This window comes from Saccostrea cucullata, unplaced genomic scaffold (genome assembly GCF_032062105.1).
Source record: "Saccostrea cucullata isolate Sc308-1 unplaced genomic scaffold, CSIRO_AGI_Scuc_v1 ctg3990, whole genome shotgun sequence".
NCBI lineage: Eukaryota > Metazoa > Mollusca > Bivalvia > Ostreida > Ostreidae > Saccostrea > Saccostrea cuccullata.
The window spans coordinates 26250-49755 of NW_026931998.1; the positions used below are offsets into that span (position 1 = coordinate 26250).

Sequence of the window (23506 nt, forward strand, 5' to 3'; positions counted from 1 at the left end):
ATATCTTTTATTTTTTATTTAAATGAGGGTTGAATCAACCTAAGAATGGAAATGAATATTGCTAACGTGTTTAATATATATCGAATTCGCATGAGGGGTGGGATTATAGTAACTCTTGCCTTAGTGTAAACATATCAATAATATGTGCATCTACTTTATATGTTATTAGGTGTGGAATACGTTGGTTACCGATCGTTAGGCTTGTGGTTACTCTCGCATAAGCGATTTCGCAAAGCGTTTGAAACAATTTTCTATATTTGATAATCCTTACAGAACACTCCCATCCATTCCTATTTCAATTCTACAAAAAAATTAATTAAAATGCAATAATTTGTTTTATTAAAAAAACGACATTCACTCATGTTATTCTGAAATATGCCCAGAGGACTTTTCACCATAAATGCATTTTTACTTTCATTATATCAGCAGCGGTCAGTACTCGGTTAAGTACATTCCGTACTTTGATTCACATATTGCACAAATCAACATACTTGATAAGATAAAGCGTATCCTTTGATCTCTCTCGCCCACGTACATACCTTTTACGTTGCAGTGTTCTATTTTTAGTCGCTGCATGTTACAGAACACTCTTACTGATATTAATTTTGATAATGAATACCTTTTGATTTCATTCAACTTTAAATACCCTTACATTTCATTCATAAGAGCTGCCATACCCATTGAATGATTGTTTGAGGTTAAGATTTGTGGTCAAGAGATATTTTGGAATTTAAATTTGCACAATGAAAATTCGTACCGGATTACATATTCAGTGGTGGCTTAAATAAATATATAGATAATACATAAGAATGTAGATAGATTCTCTCTCTCTCTCTCTCTCTCTGCATATGAGGGTGTACGTGTGTGTTGTTTTTTGCTATTAATTAAGAATTGCATTACGTTATACTGTATATTCTATTAAATCATTTCACTGTTTGAAATAAAGTAAACCTCAAAGGACCAATTGATAAGTAAAGGATTCTTATGTGTTCAGTTTTAATTTGTTATTCGTGTGAAAGAGTTAATAATTGAAAGGCATCGTATTATAATCTCATGATAAATTATATTAAAACGCAGTTATCATATATATAAACAAAAAATCTGTTGTTTCTTTTTTTAATTCAACGAACAACAGCTCCAGACGAATATACGAAATGGAGCGAGTGGTGAAACTATGGTGTAAAAATTTGTAAACAAAATCCAACTAACAATTGATGTCTTATTTAGAATAGGAAAAATTTTACCGCGTTTAGTAAAAATGTGATTACGTATTACTCGGGAAAAATATATAAAAAATGTTGTTGTCTTAAGTTTTTACGCAGTTTATAAAGACATACCTTAATATGCTTAGTCAGAAATATGTTGTTGATTACATGTACAATCATTATTCTTTATGCACATTGATCATTTTATACATCGCGTGATCACTACTTTATATATCTAAATTCGCAGTTGAAAAAAATTATTTATGAAATGAGCGATGTACAGTTGTACATCGATGTTTTTGGAAACCTTGTTTATGTGTTTATTTATTTTCGTTGATTTCACGCCTGACTGAATATTTCATATATTTACCTAACATGTGAAAAAGAATCTTTTTACAACCTTTTTTTCTCACGCATGTATGACAGAATTTTAAATTCAGTACGTCAGCGTTTATAAAAAGGTGGTAAAAACTTTAAGATTTAAAAAGAAATTGGGAAAGTGTACAATAGATCTTGGCAAAAATATACACAGGCTGAGCTAATTGGATTTGGGAATTATATCCACGACGAGAGGTTTGTGTGAATATTGTAGCTGGTATTTACGAAACACATTACCGGCCGATCGTTCAGAGAGAAATATACAGTGTACACATATACACATACAGTTTGAAGTTTACCTGACGTAGGTAGATATATACATACCTATAGGTAAACGGTGTGTTAAATATTTGCTATCGTTGCGGATCACTGTGTATTTGAAATGTGAGGGATTTGGTAGCCTTCGTATAAACTTTGAAGGGAGATATATGTGAGAATTGAAAATAAATGTATATTTAGATAAATATGGAGGAATTATGGTGAACGTTACACGTAACATGGACCCCTTGGGAACTCGCTACCTGGTGGTGGATTACTTGAACTACCGCTTATCAAAGAACGGTCACACCTGGACACATTGCCCGTCCCTCTTGGATCCTCCCCTCAAAATTCACACCACCATGAGAGAGAAGGGGGACGAATTTGAGGATCTCTACCGAGTCCAGTTTCAGGAACTAGTGGACCAGTTACACGTCACTCACGACACCTGTTACCCCATGTTTAAGGCAGTCGTGGAGGAACTTTTTCAGGGAGGGATCAATTGGGGGCGTATAGTGGCCCTTTTCGCCTTCAGTGGTTCCCTCTCTACTCGTTGTGTGGAGAAAGGGATGGCGAGTTTAGTGGAACTTATTGTGGAATGGATGACGCAGTTCATTGAACAAGATTTAAGTCAGTGGATTGATCAACACGGGGGATGGGTAGGTATTAGTATACTAGAAATGCATGGGGGCTCAAATTTGGGACCCTTTGCACGTTTGATATTTAAACTTAAAGAAATCACCCAATTCAGTTCTTTCAAATTTTACCAACTTAAGAGCTAATCGTAGGCGTTTCAATTACTTTTTTAAAAATCCATTTAGAATAAATAAATCAATTGCATGTTACTTCAATGGGGGGAAATGAAATTGTGGTCAATCACTAAAACGGATAGATCAATATCTTCTAAAATTTTAAATTTAAAGTCAGCAAATCAAAATCTGATTTCAAAACTTCAAGCTCTGCAGAGGGTTTTCGTATTAATTTAACTAAGTACATACATGTACGTACTTAAAACCCGTAGAGTTTTCTCGGTCACTTATCAGTTATACAGGATAAAATTACTGTCGCATAAAATTTGATCCATTTTTTGTCTGATCATGTTTTTATCTATATAACACATTACGGAAAAGTCAATCTAACAAACCTCAAATTAGTTATTTATACATGTATGATGCATGTAGAGATTCAAAACTGTGAGTTTTTTTTAATATCCTTTTTAAAAAAAATGTTTTTATAATTATGTTCAGGTGAACTAGGAAGTGGGAAATACTAGTACAACAAAATAATTGTTTAAGTGATGTAAATGTCTACATTTATATAATGGAGACTGTATTCATTGTTCTGCAGCTATTGTCTATATATATAGAATATCAAAACTTATTTTGATTTACAACTCTTTTCAGAAAATATCTGATAAGTTTCCTCAACTTAAGGAAATACCGTGTTTTACTACTTTATTGGATTGTGTGTGCATACCTATAAATTTGAATCTCGTATAGATAAAAATATATACCCCAGTTAAAACCTTAGATCCGCCTTTAGGAGGATAACGACCCATTTGTTTATAAAATCGTCATAAAGGTTAAAAGACCTTAAATTCCGAGGTCTTTGTCCCATTTAGGGAGGAAGAATTTGTAGAACCTTTAATCATTTCTGTCTCTGATGTAATTAAGTCTACTATAGTATAAAGGTGTTTATTGGCTCTCGTGAGAAAAGATGTACAAACGCTGCCAAAATTCCTTCTGAAAACTTTAGGATGAATGGCAGTCGATTCGAAGAATTTGGCCAAGCATGAACCTTTCAAGTAAAAATTCAAATTTTATAAAACTGATTGGATTTTCCGATATACTCTCTGTGCTTTTTTAATTTATAAACCCCGAGTCTAGCTAGCAGAATCCGACCAAGTCAAAAATATGAATGCACCCTTTCACCAATTAACGCGTTTTGATTCAATTGACTGCATGAATATCAGTAAAAACATTTTCTTCTAAAACTACCATACGTACGTATATATACCTTAATCTGTAATGTTTTCACATATTCTACAAAAAAGTCAGGTCTCTCTCTCTCTTTCTCTCCCTCTCTCCAAACCTGTCACCTTAAAATTCCTACTGCTTTGAAAACTTTGATAAATACCTTTTGTTTTGGGGGAGGGGGGTTATGTCCATCAATACATGCTCAGTATGTGTAGAGAAAGTGTATTGACATAACACGATGGATAAAGAATAACTTAACATGCATGGATGGATGCATTAACAGTAGGGACCTATATCATGTATATAGGTCCTTATTAACATGTTTACACTGTACCTATATGTTAAACTAAGTTAAGTTTCAAAATGTGCTTTCTTTTGCAAAATTAGCATTCGGAAAATACATTTGAATATAAAATGTACAGTGAATTACGTAACAGCATAAAAAAATTAACTGGGTTTCACTGAGTTTCATTTTTGCTAGGCACTATTGTGCAAGGAAGTATACCACGTGTATCTATTTACATGGTACAATCCCATAAAATCTATTTTAAGAATAGCCAATTAAAATGCCTCCTTTCACTGACGTAACCTTTGACCTAAATTTTCGTGAATGCAGATAAATAATTTAAATACCTACAGTAAAGCATACCATTTATCGATGTCATGGAACAATGCACTACAAAAAATGGAATGTATGAGAATTTATAGCATGCAAAAGTTTCACAGAAAATAATGGAAAATTATTGATTTTGCGTTTCGTGTCGAGAAACGATTTTCATTGGTATAAGGGGCTCATTCAATATTTGCATCTGGAACGTCGTGGTATATTTACGTACAGGAAAACGGATTTATGCCTTGTACTGTGGGAAATTCTTGTTAATTTTAGATGTTCCTTGATCTGCTATATTTAAGAGAAATGTATGTTTCGGAGTGATTCTAAAAAAATAGAATTATCTGTGAGAGAAATGGGCGAGGAGGATTACAAAAGTCTGGTCGCCGACTATGTGAATTACCGGTTGGGCAAATATGGTTTTGAGTGGGAAAATGCGCCGTCCCAGACGAACAATAACAAAGTTTACAAAACTGTCAGAAAACTGGGGGACGAGTTTGAAAACAAACAAGATTCAAGTGACTTACATCAGATGGTGACAAGCCTTCAAATTACCCCCGAAACGGCATACTCGACTTTTACTACCGTCACGGAGGAGATGTTTTCTAACGGCATAAACTGGGGGAGGGTGGTAGCTCTGATAGGATTTGGCGGGGCTCTATCTGTTGAATGTGTTTCAAGAAATATGCCACAACTCGTGGACTCAATAGTTGACTGGGTAGCCACATATATGAACAATAACTTGAAAGACTGGATATCAAAAAATGGTGGTTGGGTAAGTGTGTTATCCGCTATCAGCATGTGTGGGGGGGATCCATTGTCTATTGTGTTGTGAACCGTTAAACAAAGGGGGGACCAAACACCTGGCTTTATTGGTCACGGTTGACTTGATCAAGATGTCAATATTAGGTTTCATGGTGTTTATGTGTATCTGGTTTATTGAGGAAGGTAATATAAACATCCTAGTATGTTGTATACTGTACTTGTAATTCATGAATGAGGATCAGAATTACTAATATACACTCGTAATTCTGTGTCGCATCACCATAACTGAGCCACCGTATAATTTATTCAACACAAAGTGTGAAAGTCACAATTTGAAGAACCTGAACGTATCATACATGTAAATTGCATGCTTCAGATACCAAATCATTGATCATAATATGTATGTAAAAGTTATCAATTAATTAGCGTTCTTTGGCTTTATAGTCACAAATAACGTTAAAGTACTGTGCTTCCAGCAAAATAGGTACATTGCATCACATTGCATTGTAGAAAAATCCTACCTACATGAGCATTAAGTGATTTACATGCGCATAATCTACAAATTAACATGGACGGACTGATCATGATGATGCATAAACATGTTTGTAAAGTGATGATTTAATAGTGCAGTCTGAATGAATAAACAGTCCAGGGTATCTTTTTATTGCATGGACTGTTGAAACTTAGCTTTTTTGGCATCAGAGTTCGAAATGTAGGGCGCCTTTCCACCTTATTATAATTTTGGATCAGTTTTAAGAGTGGGATTGTTTGTAATCAATCTTTCACAGTCACAACTTTTATTTTTAAAAGTTTTATTGGGGGGTCATAAACATATACCTTTGTTCATTATATTGCCCCCTCATTTGAAGTGAAGTCTAATGTTACTATATTATTAGGTTTAATTGCATGGCCGTGTGACTACAATTAACATTAAAAGCTTTTTAATTTTCTCATCTTACATTAAGTATACTTGGGGTTGTTGAAATATCTTAAAATCGAACAGTTATTGCGTAGTATACTAGATATAGATTTTTTTTATGAGCCTGTTTGGTCAGCTGATTATATATTGCTCAACACAATGTGACCAACTGTTACATCTGATTTATGAAAATCGCAACAACTTCAACCACCTCAACATTTATCCCATACTAATGAATAAAATCTGTATATTAATGACAAAAGGCATTGAATTTGAGCATAATGATTGTCCACTCTGGCTATTTACACATTTATTATGTCTTAGTTAACTGTGGGGATGGTGTGTTAATTTGTAGCATCAATAAGGGATAAAAATAACCCAGCTGACCAATATTCTCTTGAGATTTGTATTAGATAACACTCATATTGAGTTTTTCTTATCAGCTGCTTGCATTAATTAACTTGTATACTGTAATTATTTACTGAAGAATGTTCCATTAGTCCCAAAAGGATAAGGGAGAATATAGTTAGCAATTAGCACTTAAATTGCAGACCTAATGCAGACCAAGGAAAATAGCTTGCAATAGGAGTTGCACATGTTTCATGTGCACCTAGGAATAGCAGTTTCCCTTTTAGCCTTCTCAATTTCCTTCACCTTCTATGTTCATATCTTTTGATATAAGTATGATCCATTTAATTTATTCATTGGAAATTGCACAGACTAAAAGTAGTTCAGCTAGCAGACATAAGAAGCAAAATTGTTTCCATGAAGAATCAGTTCCATCACTTAATGCCCCCCAATTCTTATATTGGCATCTTATTCCTTCCAGTGGATCAATAGTCTGTAATGTCTATACAAAGACACACAATCCATTATATGTTAAATTAATCCAGATTCTATGGAGGTGAACAGGGGGACATTTGATTTATAGGGACCTTCACCGTATTTATCTCGAAGTTGAAGGATGTTTGATGCAATGCTATGTAGCATGACTGTATTGATTTGTCCCATGTTGTTGTAAAAATGATGAAAAACATTTCCTTTAGCTCCCGTTGAATAATGGATTAAAGAAATTGAGTTTTTGTGGTGAAATTTCAGCTTCAAATGAGAATTTCATGGAAACATTCAAACCCAGAACATTTTGCTTGTTTAAACATGTGAAAGAAGCAAATAGGGTGTATTAAGTAAAGACCAATGATGTCTAACATAAAACATACTTGTTGTACAAAAGTAGATACATGGCAAAGGAATGTATATCAAAATAGGAAAGCAAAATAGTGTGATTCATAAAATAATCATTCTGATTGTATGTTTACATCAAAATAGATACCATAGAACGTGCATAACTACACATATACATGTACCACATTTACGCAATCAGTGTTGTGTGCTTGAACAATGAACAAAAAAGTTTTGTACTCTTTAGGTCTAACTTATAGTTGCATTTCTAAAGTCATTCCATAGTGTCTAAATTGAATAGTAAACTATTAAAAAAAAGAAAAAAAAATTCAAGGAGAGAGAAATATCCATGAGGATTATGCTTAAAAAAGAATCCATATGTTTTCTACTGAATCAGATGGATGTTCTTTTCACATGGATGGGTGGACATCCAAAGGTTGACACAGAGTATATTGACAAAATGGAAAAGTTTTATGTGTTGATCAATATTGGGAACTTCCCATTGATTTATCATTATTAAAATCTCCAGCAACATTTGTATATGTAAATAGAAACTCTGTAATAAAGGGGATTGATTTGCCCTTCAGAGTTTATGGGGGTGGATGTGTATAGTATTGAGTTTGATCTACGATGATGGGAGTTCTGAGATCTGAATCACATTTGGTACAAGCATTGTGAGCAAAGGAGGAAATTGTAAAAAAAAAAAAAAAAAATTTTAGTATTCAGGAATAATGTTCTTCATGTGGAAATTTTGATGAAAAAACCCAAACATCAGCATGACCGTAATTTGGGTATGAAAGGGACAATTTTGATACAATATATAGTCGTTGAATTTTTTTTTATTAACAAGAAAATAAGGTTTTACACTCATACTGCATCCACAACATACAAAACATACATCTCATTTCTGACAAATAGTCACCATAATGATACATGACACATGAGCAGATTGTCTGTTCGATTTTTTGTACATTTTGTACAATTTGACCTTCAGTGTCACTCCTTCAGCAGACTAACATATTGATTCTGTTGAGAGGTACTTTATTACACCTTCATGGCAAGGCAGCATGGATCGAGATTATCTTGGCTAAATTGATTTCTAGATCAGCATCTCTAGACATAGTCGTACAAATAGAGTGTAGCTTTGTAATGTTAAACACAGAAAATTCAAAGAAGATGACATGAAACGAAGCAAGTTCTGAAATGTAGACTTTATACTGGTAGAGAAAAATTTAAATTGGTAAAAGTATTGTTTAAGATAGGGTTCTTCAAAATTACATATTACTTTTCTTTGACTGTCTTTGCCTATCTACATAAAGATTCATTCTATCCACATACAAAATGTGAATAGAAAGAGCAAGAAAAAAGAACTTGAAAGAGTTTCATACAGACACAGTCCTTTCAGTTGACACAAGAATGTAGTATTGTTTGTTTTAACTTTGAACCCCTTTCTATTAGAATTAGATGTTGGAGGTATAAACTGTAACATTATACTTAATTGTCCTTCCAAAAATAAACACAGTCTTATGATAAACATATGAGCCACTACTGTTCAACAACACATTGTTGGTGGAGAAAAAAACCCCGTAAATTCGAGTGCAAAACTAAAGAATTGTTAACTATATATAGGATTCTTTGGGAATAGGGGATAAAAAGTCATATTGCGAAACAGAAATACATGTAGCTCTAATCAGTATTGAAGGCAGTTGTGGATGAAAAACTGGTAGATGGATTGATTATAATAATAAATATTGCATATTTTCAGTGTGATTTGTCAGCATGCATTAATCAGATGAAAATTAAATGTGTATCGATGTATATTAAACAAGTTTTTATGTCATAGATGTCGATACCGGTATAATGTCAAGGATGTTAGTCATATATGTATATGTTATTATCATGATTATATGCACTAATCTTTTGCCTTTAGAATGAGTTAAAACTTCTGGTTACAAGTTTTAGTTGCAATGTGGGCAATAAGGTCCGAAAGGGTTTGTCACCCATTGTGAAAGCTCAATATGAATTTACGAGTGGGCGAACAAATGGTTAATGTGCAACCCTTGCTGTATATGTAAAAGTAGTGCAATGTGTAGGAACTAAACCTAATCTCTTGGTTAAATTATGGCCACTAACCAAAAGGTTAGGGGTCATACAAAATGTTAATTTAGAATATTATTTTATTTTCCTTAATTTGCAGAATATGTTTATTTCAAATCAAATCATAACAGTATTTAGATCAACCAGATGGCTTGGCTATCACATTATTGTTAATCGTTTGAAGTTTAATTAGTTAATCTCTTAAGTCAATTAAGTTGCCTAATTATCTATACCTGAGGCACGACAGGTGTGACAACAATTATCACTCTACCTGTCCATGTCACCTACTCTTTCATTGACAAGACATTTGAGTAAATCACCTTAATTACTTAGATCAACTCAAAGGCAATTATATATATATATATGTAAAATGTTTAGGAAGTCTAGGTCAGAGAGTCAGAGTATCAGAGATAGAGTGGTTAGCTAGAGTAAGGACATGCAGCTAGCAGACCCAGTCTTAGATGTGTATTATATATAATGTACATATTCCTGTAATAAAGACTGGTAAAGACATTCCTACTTATGTCTTAATCCTTGAAGGTTTATGTCAAGGACAGTAACCAAGTCTAATGGTTACTGCGTGACCAAGTGTTGTAGGGTGCACTACTTATTCCGGGTGGACCCCTACCCTCCCCGACGGTCGGTCACAAGGTGGTGGAGAATCCGGGTACCTCTTATCTGCAGCATGCGAGTTTCCCCAAGACGTTAGCCAGAACCCAAGAAGAGGAAGGCCAACTCCTTACACGACAGTTAATGGTGAGTACAGTCACTTTCTTTTGTACACTTCTAGGAACCATTTCTTTATGCTTGTGACACCATTGCATATTTGTATGTTAGTATTTAGGTGATTAAAAAGCAAAGGGTTTATAATGGATTGTTATAGTGAGTGTTCAAGAGAGAACTGTACAGGGACGTTTATTGGTAGTCTTTCACCAGATAATCCCATTTTATCATTCTCAGTCGATTTGGAGAAAAATCTCCTCCCGGTTCAAATAAGGCGACATGATCTTTTTGCTCTAGTTGATACTGGTGCTAGTTTTAGTTGTGTGTCTAGGAGTCTTCTTGAAAGAATATTCGGTAAAATTTCCTTATCAAGTAGTCAAGTAAAGCACGGAATAGGTGTTTGTGGAGAAATTCACAATGTGTTAGGAACTACAGAGCTAACTCTGAATATTAGTGGTCATCAGATATCTCATACTTTTCATGTGTTTGAACGTCTTCATCATCCCGTTATCTTAGGCATTGACTTTTTAGAACAAAACCATGCTAGGCTAGACTTAGAAAACAAAACAATGACCTTACATAGGGGAATTATTGAAACAGAAATGTTACAGAGTCAAAATGTTGAAGAAAGTAAGAGTTTAGGTAGAGCAAAATCAGTACAAGCTACACACATTGCTCCATTCTCAGAGCATCAAATACCAGTCAAAATATCACAAATTCACAATCAAAACAACATACTTCTGGAGCCTGCAAAATTATTAATCAACAAGCAACTGCTAGGAGCAAAATGCCTGTCCAACATACAGAACTCACAAACATACTTCAGAGTGCTGAATCCAACAAACACTACGATTTTTGTACCCAAAAACACCTTGATTGCATTTGCATACCCAATCACAGACGAAATTCATGCCATCACATCACATGATCAAGCACAAACACCTTCCTCATCGGAGACATTGGAGCAAAACCATGATCCATCAGAGTACAGAGAGATGGCCCAGACAATGGACATAGACATTTCAAATTCCGACCTAAGTAGCCAACAGAAGAACAGATTACTGGAATGTTTAGGGCGAAATCAGGATGTGTTTGCCAGGGATATGTCGGAGTTAGGAAAAACGGATATGTACCAACATGAAATTGTTACCCATCCAAATACAAAACCGATAGCATCTGCACCTTACCGTCAAGCTCCTCAGATGAGAAGAGAGATTGAAAAGCATACCAAGAAGCTGCTAAAATATGACATTATTGAAGAATCTACATCTCCATGGCACAGCCCAGTTGTGATGGTAAAGAAGAAAAATGGGCAATACCGCATGGCAATTGATTATAGGAAGCTAAACAAGTGCACCGAATCCATGTCCTTTCCTCTTCCTCGATTTGAAGATGTGATTGACACTTTAGGAGAGGCAAATGCCCAAATCTTTTCCGTAATCGATTTAGCCAGTGGATTTTACCAAATTCCATTAGAAGAGTGCTCAAAACCAAAGTCAGCCTTTATCACTCATCAAGGTGTATACCAATTTAAAAGACTTCCATTTGGCTTGATGAACAGCCCAATTTCTTTCCAAGCACTCATGACGAAAGTTCTTCAGAATCTACTATGGAGCACAGCTCTGGTGTACATAGATGATGTCATAATTTTCTCAAAGTCATTTTCACAACACCTCGAAGACTTAAATGCAGTATTCTCTCGACTCCGACAAGCCAAGCTATCTCTACAGCCATCAAAATGCAAGTTTGCCTGCAAACAAGTGACATATCTTGGCCATATCATCTCCAAGGATGGTATTCAAGTGGATCCTGAAAAAACAAATGCCATTGACTCCTTCCCAACTCCGAAATCTTCAAAACAGATCAAGTCTTTCTTAGGAGTGTGCAATTACTATAGGAAGTTCATTGAAGGATATGCCAAAATTGCATCCCCACTAACCCGACTCCTGTCCAAGGATGTGAAGTTCTTTTGGGGACATGAGCAAGAAACCGCCTTCAAAACTCTTAAGAAAAGACTTACATCAGCACCAATTCTGAGATATCCAAACTTCAAGAAGCCCTTCATCATCTCCACAGATGCTTCAGACCATGCCATTGGGTTTGTGTTGGGACAGAAAGATGACAGTGGACGAGAACATGCCATAGCCTATGGAGGAAGGCAACTACACAAAGAAGAAAAGAAATGGCACATCACAGAAAAAGAAGGTCTAAGTCTAGTTGAAGCTGTCAAACAGTTTAAACCATACATCGCAAACTCCAAATTCATAGTTTACACAGACAACATTGCTCTAAAGTGGCTTAACAACATAAAGAACATGAGTGGACGACTAGGAAGATGGTCACTTTTACTCCAGGGATTTGACTTTGAAATACTCCATAAATCAGGTGTAACCAACCAAAATGCAGATGGGCTATCAAGAAGAGAGTATGGTATCAGTCAACAACCTTCAGCATCACTATCAGAGGATGATTTGGCCGACATCAACTCCTTAGCAACTAATCAGTCCAACCTTTTAGCTGTGACACTAACATACAAATTTGAAAATGAAAGACTCTGCAACATACAAACTTTGGCCCCAATAGACAATGGACAAATCCCACCCACAGATGTTCCAATTACTCCAGAATTACAAGAACTTCAACAGAATTGTCCTGACTTTGAAGACATTTATAAATACAAATCTGTGAAAGAAGTACCACAGGATGCAGGATCAGCAAGACGAGTTGTAGCAGAGAGCTATACATTTGAAATTGTAAATGGTATCCTGTTTCATCTATACCATGATAGAAATCGTGCTGTACCAAGACACCAAAGAGTCATCAAACAAGTTGCTGTACCAAGATGCTTAAGAGATGATCTCCTCAAGTCATATCATGATTCCTTAGCTGGAGGTGGTCATCAAGGATATGAAAGAACCTTTGAAGCTCTGCGTCTCAAATACTACTGGCCAAGAATGTATACTGATGTCCTAGAATACACCACTACTTGTGAAAGATGTCAGAGGTCTAAAAGAGACACCCATGCCAGACCAGCACCACTCCAGCCTATGCCAATAGAAGATGTCTTCAGTCGAATTCACATTGACATCTTAGGACCTATCAAAAAGTCATCTACTTCAAAACAAAATTATAATTATATTCTTTTGGTAGTAGACAGTTTCTCAAAATGGTGTGAAGCTTTCCCAATGTATACAGAAACCAGTAATGAAATTGCCAGCATTCTGTTCAGAGAAATCTTCACCAGATACGGAGCACCACGCACCATAGTTACAGATCGTGGACAAGCCTTTCTATCAAAACTTATTGCAGCTCTGTGTGAACTATTCCAAATAACCAAGAAAAACACAACGGCTTACCATCCTCAAACCAATGCTGCCTGTGAAAGAATGAATAGCTTCATACTGCAATCACTTAGAGCATACACTGATGGCAAATACGACAACTGGCATGAAATACTTCCTTCCATTATGATGGCCTACCGAATGACACCTGCAACACAATCTACAGGACATTCTCCATATTACCTTTTATTTGGCAGAGAAATGAGATTACCAATAGACACTGCACTTATTCCTAAAGAGAACATGTCTAGAGACCATCAAAATCATGTCAACAAAATCATAGAAAATCTCAAAGCGGCCAAGACAATTGCAACTGAAAACATCCAAAGACATCAGGAGAAGTACAAAACACAACATGACAAGAAAGCACAAATGCCAAAGTATCAGACAGGAGACAAAGTCATGCTGTATATGCCAAAAGTTCCACCTGGAATTCCCCCTAAACTATATTGTCATTGGTTTGGACCATATTACATTCTACGAAAAGGACCAAACCATACATACAAACTGGCAAAATGCTCTGACGATAAGCCATTGAAAACCTTAGTAAATGCAGCCAGACTTAAAGTGTACAAGAGCCCTCAAGACCGTCCAAACTATGAAACTGAAACAGAAGATTCAGATACAGACACCTCAGACTCTGAGGATGAATTGGATACTCCTGCCAGTGATGATGACACTCCAACTTTAAAGCCAAACCAGCCTCAGCAAATACCCCAGAGTCCTATTCCTACCCTTAATCCTAATCCAGCAGCCAGACAGAAGCAAGAAAGTCAAAAGAACCCAGCACCTGTACCTGACAAAAACATTAAATTAATTTTACAAGCTAAGCGACAAAATGGACATACCTGGTACAAGGTATCATATCATAACAGACGGGGAACACAGTGGAGGAAAATGGAGTATGTACCATCTGATCTACGAAATAAATTCCACACAGAGAAAACTATGGCAGGAAAGAAGAAGAAACCACAGAAACTAAAGTATCTACAACAAGACCAATCTCAAGCTAAGAAAGACACAAATGAACCACAACAGAAGGCTCTTCCACATCCACAAACTAAACCATCCATTAATCATTTGACTTCCAGCCATCATTGTAATTGTAGTGCCAAAAACAGAAATGTGGAGTCCCAAGCTAAATCACAACAGCCAAACAACCCAGATGTTAAAAACAGACCAAAACATGATGTCGCAAACTGCAGGTACTGTCCTGCAGAAAAGAAATTAATGTATCCTGAGAGCAACTTTAGTCCAGAAGATTACACCCCTATATTTGCAACTTTCCAGAAAATTATTGGATGCAGAATTGTTGATGATGAACTTGAAATGTTTAACTTATACAAGTGTGAGGGAAATCAAACAAGAAAACAGTGGGAACATGTACATGACTCAGCACCAGGAGCCTCGGCCTTCCTCATCAAAGAACTTGAAGACTCACTTAATGCATGGAAAAGACAACTGGCATATATTGATTATCACAATCTCAATGTAAATATCTACAAAAATGTTTCTCACATATCAGAAATAAGAAAGAATGGATCAGACATATGGCTGTATCGAGTGCATTTTAGGAATGACATTAGGCCACCAATATGGACCAAAATAGAAGGCATTCCACTGCTGATACTTTCTAGGTTCCTCCAGTACATCACTGAGCAAAGGGCTCAAATAGTCAAGGTAATGGATGAACTTTACGGCTGAAGAATACTTTGTCCTCATCTGTAAATTGACAATCACAATAAACAGTTTTTATGCAAATTTTCTACACCTGTCAATCCTACACAACTCACCCACAGTCCTGACATATCAACTTATACAAGCTCAACACATTGCCAGTACCATTAAACACCTGATATATTTTGCTTAATCTAGATCAACTTCAATTTTAATTTTCATTCTTCATAAGTTTAGGCATATGCTAGAGAGGAATAATAGCTGTTCCTTAGTGCTAGTTTTGGAGTACAAGGGCCCTGTTTCCAAACAAATTTATCTATTTAGCTTTATTGCTCTCTGGTTTTCAAAATTAACAGAAATTGAAGTTCTTGCCATTCTTAGATAAGCTCAGCGGGTTAGACTATTTTCATTCTTGTAGTTGCAGGAATATTATAAGAGTTTCAAATAATGTAGGCTATACTATTGGTTATAGGTCTTATTTTACCTGCATGGTAAAGGTTTTTCTACCTAATTTCAACCAGTTTTCTGCATTAATCTTGACAAGTTCTTTAGGCAAGATGAATTAGTCTCAGCATTGCATTCAGTTTACCAGTTGTTAATTATCATAATGCATTCTTAAGATGTACTTAATGTATGTTGTGTACTTGTGAATTTATGTGCCAGCTGGATTAATTCCTTAAACTGCTGGAGAACAGTACAGTACATATAAGTACAAAATTGATTGATCTTTTGTTTTCAAAATTGCCATCTTAAGGATTGTTGTGTAAGTTGTAGGTTATGGTGTCACATGCATAAGGTTTTTCCTGTTGTGTATTTGATTGTGATTGTACATTCTTCCATTAATTGATGAGCATTACTGTACCAGAAATTTGGAATCCTTGACAACTTCATGTAGACTCTCAACTTTAGAAACCATGTTCAACTTTACAATATTGCTTTAGACCATATGACATTCAATCAGCTTTTCAATCCATCGACTCCCCGATGCAAGAGTGTGATTTTATCTACAACCAAGACAACTACACCTAGCAAGAAAGGAATTGTATATCCAATACAACATTCAACTCCATTTCGTTAAGTGATCACCTTCAATGTATATGTGTGTGTACTTGCCGAAATCAACTAAACCAGTTAACCATCTACGTTCAGTGAAATAAGTGAAATATTCAAGTGAATTAGAAGAATCTTCAATATTGATTGGAAATGTTTATTGTGTGGGTCCTGTTTCCGGAACGAATTCTGATCTTCAACTGAGTATCTGACATAGAGATATTACATGCCAGCTTCCAGCCTATCGATGTACAACGAGGAGACCACAAGGAGAAAATCGGAAACTTTCAAACCCAAAAATTGTTCTTTTCATATCACACTGACTTTAAGGATCTTTCATATTACTGACTTTTAAACATACTTTCATTTCCTATTCTCTCATTATGCTCATTAGAATGTATATATTTTATTTTTTTAGGGTTTGCTATGCTGCATAGATTATATACTTACAAATGTATATATACTTGTACTAGATTCTTATAGTTCTCATTGTCTCCACCCATTTATATTTTAATTTTACAGGAGTAAAATTAGGTGGGCAAGGGGGATGTATAGCCACTAACCAAAAGGTTAGGGGTCATACAAAATGTTAATTTAGAATATTATTTTATTTTCCTTAATTTGCAGAATATGTTTATTTCAAATCAAATCATAACAGTATCAACACCCCTACCCTCCCCGACGGTCGGTCACAAAATTATGAATTAATATTGATTAAAACAAATTCCAATGCACTTTAAAGTAATTTTAATTCTTCTGAATTTAAACATACTCTTGTTAAACATGTTAAAACTGGGACTTAGTAATTAAGATTCTGAATGGTAATTGAATTCTTTGATCAATGCAGGAATTTATAATTGTTCATTTGAATGCTTAAATATTCAGGGTGGTTTTGTGCCAAATTCTTTAGGAGAGGCTATTGTTTCTTTACCAATGGCTTGAAGTGAACCTAGCAGGCATTTCACATTCATTTTGGCAGCCTGTACAATAGTGTAGGTTTGCATTAAAGGCTGGCCAGAAACTCTCTGCATGTAATTGTGTATTGATTGTCTTTGAGTTAAAGGCTGTTGCAATGTTCAGCATATACCCCCTCTTGTGTGTAGAAAAAGTAGAAAAATGCCCATGTTATTCAGACAATTTTCTAGCCTCAGAAATGAACACAAAGTACTCAAAATTTTTGTTCAGACAAGGGTTGTTAAAGAACCAGGAATTAGGGCGTAGGGGAGAGGGGTGGGGATAGAATTGGTTGGGGGTACATATCCCTTCTTAAAAATGAAATTTCTTCACTAGGCCTCATTACTTGACTACTTGATTTGATTTGATTACATAGCCACTAACTTATATTTAAGAAACAGTATAAATTGGGAATGTAATAGTAATTCAGATTTCAACATTGAATAATTGTAAGACTAAAGTTCAAAGTTTAAAGCATATTTCATGTCCCTTAATAGCTTGGCCATTTTGTACATCTATTCGCTATAAACTCAGTTAGTATTATTCCATCGAACCAGTGTGAAGAAAACTCTACTTACAAGATATTATCAAAATCATCTTTAAAATCGGATGTTGAAGCTTGTATCTATAGCTGAATGGTACTTTCTACTTGACCCAATTACTCTTATAAGATAGGAAATCCCAAAAAATTTAACTTGATTAGGGGAATTTGGGATTCCAGTTATATGAAGCTCTTTAAAATTTGTTTTTTAAATAAATATTAATTAATAAAAACCCACACTTTAGATGTTATGAATATTGTAATGCATGTATATATGAAAAGAGTGTGATATATTGCTTGCACTTTGCCAACAGCTAGGCCAATTTCATTGCAGTTAAACCAATATGCACTCATAATTTGATAGTATGTTACAAGGAAAAAATCATATTGCTTTTATCTTTAAAATTTTGAATGATATATTTTCTGTAATTTATTTTACACTTAAAAAGAAGGAAATGATCAAACATCAGGAGTGATTACTTGAATTAAGACATTTCACACATAAGTACATCCTTATAAGTTATATGATGAAGCTGAAGTAAATGAATTGATATAATCATAATATGACCTGGACTGCAGTATCAATGAATTTGATCACTCAGTTCACTGGAAATGCTCCTTAACTTTTTTTCTTCCTAAAAAATAAAGGAGGAAGGTGACTGTTTTCTAAAGATATTTCATTACGTTGATGATTGTTCTTCAAAACATCTGTATTACATGACTGTGTATTTTTTTGCTTTGCCTTCTATCTAGAGAATGTCTATAAATACATTCTGAAATTGGCAGCTCTATTAGTAATGCAAGAGTAGACAAACATGAATCCCATGAAAACAATGGCATTCAGTTTTCTGTAAATTGTCATGAATCTAAATCCTAAACCAGTCAGCGAGATTTGTAGAGATTACAATTTTTGTTATGATATCTCTACTAACCAGACCATAATTTTTAGTCTCTATGAATCTCACCGAGATCACTGAATCCTATGAATTATGTACTGGCATTTCGGTTTCTTAGAACGTCTCTTCCAAATTTTACCAGTTACAGTTAAACCCTGTCTTCTACAGTTCTTATAAACCCATATTTTATGTTCTATCTGTGACAATCACAAAATGTCTACAGTGCTATACAAAATCTGGCAACAGTTGTTAAAAATACCAGAGCTGATCTTGAATCCCCAAACCTTAGTGATCATAAAATAAAAATTTAATCTGTGAAAAATCTGTATTGTTCATGAAGGATCTGTGAATGACTGAATGACCATGAAATGCCATCAGCCATTGCACATCTGTACCCTAGTTTACCTTGGCTGTCTATGAACTATCAATGTTGGTCCACAGCCAGTGTAGGTACAGAATCTACCTTTAAGTAATTAGTTCAGGATTGTGATTTTAATTGAATGTAAAGATTACGGACCTGGAAATCTAATTGAAGATATCAGAAAATTTGGCACACAGAGATATGAATGTGTGTGTGTGGTATTACTGCTTGATCAAATCTGCATGAATGAAATCTGGATTTCTGTATTGTAAATTTTAATCAGTTGTAGATGGATTAGGGATGTTAGGGGTTGGTGACCAGGTGTTTCTTGATCGAAATATTGTTTCTGTCGGGTGTGTTGTAAAGTTGTTATTCAGTATCTTTGATAAATAATAGTTTATGATGGAATATGCTTAGTTGTAGATAATTCTTCCCCAGAAATTCACATATATGTAATCATATATATTGCTTACAATATGTATAATCCAAGTCACTTACATATAAAGCAACAGTTTTGTGGCTCTTTTCTAGATAATCGTGGTTATGGAGCAATTTATTTCACAATTTTAAAAAAATATTTAGTAATATAAGAGCAGTTTATGATACATCAAAGGAAGTCCTTGGACACTATTTAAATGTAAATTCATAATCAGGGGCTACAAATTAAGCAGTAATTGATTAACTAAGTAAATCATAGTACACCCTAAGGGCAACAGTTGTTTATGTCCACAAATTGCACCTCATACAGTACATATATAGATTACAAGTTCTTATTCATCAATATAGAGCAGTTCAGTGCATAGTGAACCTTGTTTAGTACCGAGCATTACACAGTACATTTATAGACCTATCACAAGGTCTTATTCATAAATATACAGTATTTTTTTTTTTTGATTTATGAACCTTGCCCAGTGCTGTACATTGACAGTTCACTGCATAAGAACATGTAAGATATTCAGCCTCCCACTTGGCCTCGGTCCATAAAGCTGTTTTTAAGCTTTCATTCTCCCTGATCCTTGACTTATTTCATCAGATATATTTCTGGAAGCAGTCTTTATGATGGACTGGTCATTACTTAGGGCTGATTTATCTAGCTAAGTGATGGGGATGATAAATGAAGGGCTGATGATAGCAAAGGTCATAAATATAATGCATTTTTCATTTGCTCACTGATGAAGAACAGGCTTCCTGACTAAATTACTGCCTGAATTCCTTTCAAGGTCAAGGGTTTCTACTGTTGTCATAAAGATGAATTATCAAATATATATTTTACTTCTTTCAAGTGGTGATGAAACTGCACATTGCACTCAGTGACAGTATAATCTTTAATCTGTTTGTAACATGCTTACAACTTAGCTGAAGTGATCACAGACACGTAATAATTATAAATTAGAGGAGCTCCTGGCAGTAACTGGCCTTGACTGACAAACCTAGGATGATAAACACAATGTTCCAAGCTAACAAGTGTCTGTGTTGCAAATAGGCTTCCCTGCTTCTTCAGGCTACATCTTCCTAATGAGTTTAGTCAGCTTAACGAAACAACACCAGGAGTTTGCCAAATGTTTCTCTCTTCTTATCCCCACCATCTGTTTTTCAAGGAAACATCTGCCTCCCACATCTTGAAAAGTAATATTTTTTGTGCACTGTTTATTCATTTTCTGTTTGTTGAACTGGATTGTACAGACCTATCAATATAAGTTTCTCATTTAGTTCCATACATTAGTGTATTGTGTATTTAAATCCAAACAATGAATATCACAAAATGCTTGAAGTACAGTTAATATATATGATATTTGAGCCCTCGGCCTATCTAACTTCCTTTTTAACTTTTAAAATATCCAGGATATTCCCTATTGCTTTAATTGAAGAAGCTGGTTTTGAGATTTGTATCTTCTAGTTTTTGAAGCCTTTCAGTTGAAAAGTTGATTGGAGAATTGTTTGTGTATAAACATAGATTTCATAGTTTCCAGAAAACAAGGCTCTGCCTTAGTCCAGTTAAACAGTATTTCTGCAGACATTTTTCCTCTATTAAAGTGTACACAATTCTAATATACTAAGGCTATATACTGATATACACTCCTATGTATTGAGATATTTCAGTCTTGAGGCAATGTTTGTATTTCCTAGCTTGTAACATTAACAGAACTATAAAGGATAGTTTGTACTTTTATCATGTTTATATGTCACAAATTTTTCTTAAAGTAAATTTTAAATTACATAAATTCCATAGAGATTGCTGAGGGTGGATTGGTCCTTGTTTTGCCAAATGTAATTAATAAGTGAGTTAATCCCTGCTTCAAAAACTCACAGTTATCAGAAATCCTCTCAATATTCCTTTTGTATTGATTTGATAAAATAGTAAAAAGTTTATCATTCCGAGATTAGTAAGATTAAAGTCCCCCAAGGCTAGGACTATTTCCCTCGGCTTTGCCTCAGGCAATAGTGCTGGTCTCGGGGAACTGCATGAAATCTTGCTTATAAACTGACCCTTCTTTAAAATATGACTGTGGATGAATGTGATTACGGATATTTAACAATTGTTTAAAAAATTAAAGAATCTTTTTAATTTAAAAAAATCTGTAAAAATTAGATACTGCCAGTGTCTAGTTCTGAATAGGGTGATAGGTTTTTAAAACTCAAAGGTCTGGTGTATGAAAAATAAAATGAAGATTTATAAATTTTTGAAAATGAAGTAAAATTAAATTTTTTCTTTTTATCTTTTACAGCAAGGTTTTGTGGATTTCTATTCCAAGAGAGACAGATCTACGAATGAAGACACCCCCTGGGTTAAGTACGGAGTAATAGGTGCAGTAGGAGTACTGGCCCTGGGGGCGTTTATGACACAAAGGACTTGAATAAGGACTGTGTTACAGGGACCAAGCCATCATGTGCTAGGCCAAGTTCTTCATGCCCCCATCTTGCTGCATTTGGAACAGAGGAAAAATGCATTATCAAATATGTGCATTATATGAATGTTTGAAATGTTGCAATTCTTTAAGCCTAGGAAGGGGGGGGGTGAATTCTCTTGTTATTCTACATGAGGGGCCACATTTCTGATTCTACAAACGGTATGAAATCCATGTGCTTATTATTTTTATGGAAGAATGACTGTTGATGAGTGTTGTGTCTTGTTGGAAAAGAAAAGTGTGGAGTAATAGGTGTTGTTTTTATTGTTGATATTTTCCAAATGATTCAGGATTTATGATTAAATGTTTGAAGACTGTTGACCTTGAGGGATGCATATAAATGTGAAACACAAGTCCATGAAGATGCTAGAAATAGAAATTATACTGATTTTTATACATTAACTGAGTATTTGTATGTACAGCTATATAGTTAGATAAGTCAGTTGCTGTTAAAAATATGTTGCATTGATATTTAATATGAAGTAGCTGAAATTTGTTTGGAAAACGAACAAATAAGTTTACATCGCAAAGAGAAGAAGAAAATGTAGATGTGTAAAAACCTTTATTTATGGATTAAAGGAGCTTTCTTTTGACTGCCTTTACTAGAGAATATGACAGAATGCAAACAAATGTTGAATTAATGAGCATTATAGTTACCTGCATTATTTTTTGCTGATCCGAATCTTTTGGCTTAGACCTGAAGTATCTGTTAATTAATGAGTTTTTGGTCTTCTTGTACTGATGAAGTTTTTTTACAAAGACAAATTGTATAATGTATCATACATATAAAAGGCTGTTAACAACTTCACATTTAACATGTTTAAGAGAAAAAATTGTAAATTTTGTAAATCTGAAAATTTTGTCTATAAATGTTGTGATTGGAAAGGCAATTATTTATGAGGGTTTTTATTGTGAGTAATTTATTGTTTGTTTTTATGTCTGCATTCAATATTTCAAATCAGTCCTCTGTTTTAAGTGCCATATCCAAGTTATCAATCCACTGTGTAAAATCTGGAAAATTAATGGTATACAAAATGTACCTTTATTCACAGAAAATATCCTGGAAATGATAAATTCTGTAGCAAAATGATGCTTTGAAGTACTGTATGTGTACATAAATCAACACATTCAAAATTTAGCACTATCACTGCAAATTTAGTTGGCATATTCATGAAGTACGAGTAGGGCTACACTCTTTAGCACTGTATATTGAATTTATACATGATTTCTTCGCAGTATTTATGAATTAGCGCATCAAAGTCTATGTCAAAGCCGCTAAAATATGAATATTTGGTTAAATGTATGTCTATTTTTATCATTTCAAAAGAAAACATCTTTAACTGACATATGGAACTCTAATTCTTTGTGAACCAAAAAATTCATAGTACTCATAGATATCCTCTCAACTTCTATTTTTGTTTTAATGTGTATATGTAAAATGAATCCTACTGTCAAATGCTAGTAGCAATGCCATGCAGCTACTATACTTTATATTGGGAAAAAAATTGCCATTGAAGAACAATTTCCTCATTCCTTGGATTTCCTTCATATTTTTTTTTTTGTTTTTTTTCGTATATACTTTATAAATTTAACTTAGGGAGAAATGGTAACATTCTGTAACTGTATCTTCTAGACTTTTCATTTCCAAGATGGATACAGTTAATTGCATC

At 34.5% G+C, this 23506-nt stretch overlaps 1 protein-coding gene across 2 annotated transcripts; it reads left to right on the plus strand.

The window, feature by feature from the left end:
* Positions 1 to 1466: 1466 nt before the first annotated feature.
* LOC134234229 (apoptosis regulator R1-like) lies at positions 1467 to 22292 on the plus strand. Of its 2 annotated transcripts, none has more exons than XM_062716283.1 (2): positions 1467 to 2500; positions 21657 to 22292. In XM_062716283.1, the coding sequence occupies exons 1-2, from the start codon at positions 2060 to 2062 to the stop codon at positions 21783 to 21785; spliced, it is 570 nt and encodes a 189-aa protein (XP_062572267.1). In that variant the 5' UTR covers positions 1467 to 2059; the 3' UTR covers positions 21786 to 22292. The 2 variants fall into 2 exon arrangements, with proteins under 2 accessions (XP_062572267.1, XP_062572266.1); XM_062716282.1 differs by lacking the exon at positions 1467 to 2500 and adding an exon at positions 4432 to 5202.
* The last annotated feature ends 1214 nt before the right edge of the window (positions 22293 to 23506 follow it).

Coding starts and splice junctions, on each gene's coding strand:
- LOC134234229 (XM_062716282.1), top strand. CDS start 4,738: ATGTTTCGGAGTGATTCTAAAAAAATAGAATTATCTGTGAGAGAAATG. Junction 5,203..21,656: donor TATCAAAAAATGGTGGTTGG/GTAAGTGTGTTA, acceptor TATCTTTTACAG/CAAGGTTTTGTGGATTTCTA.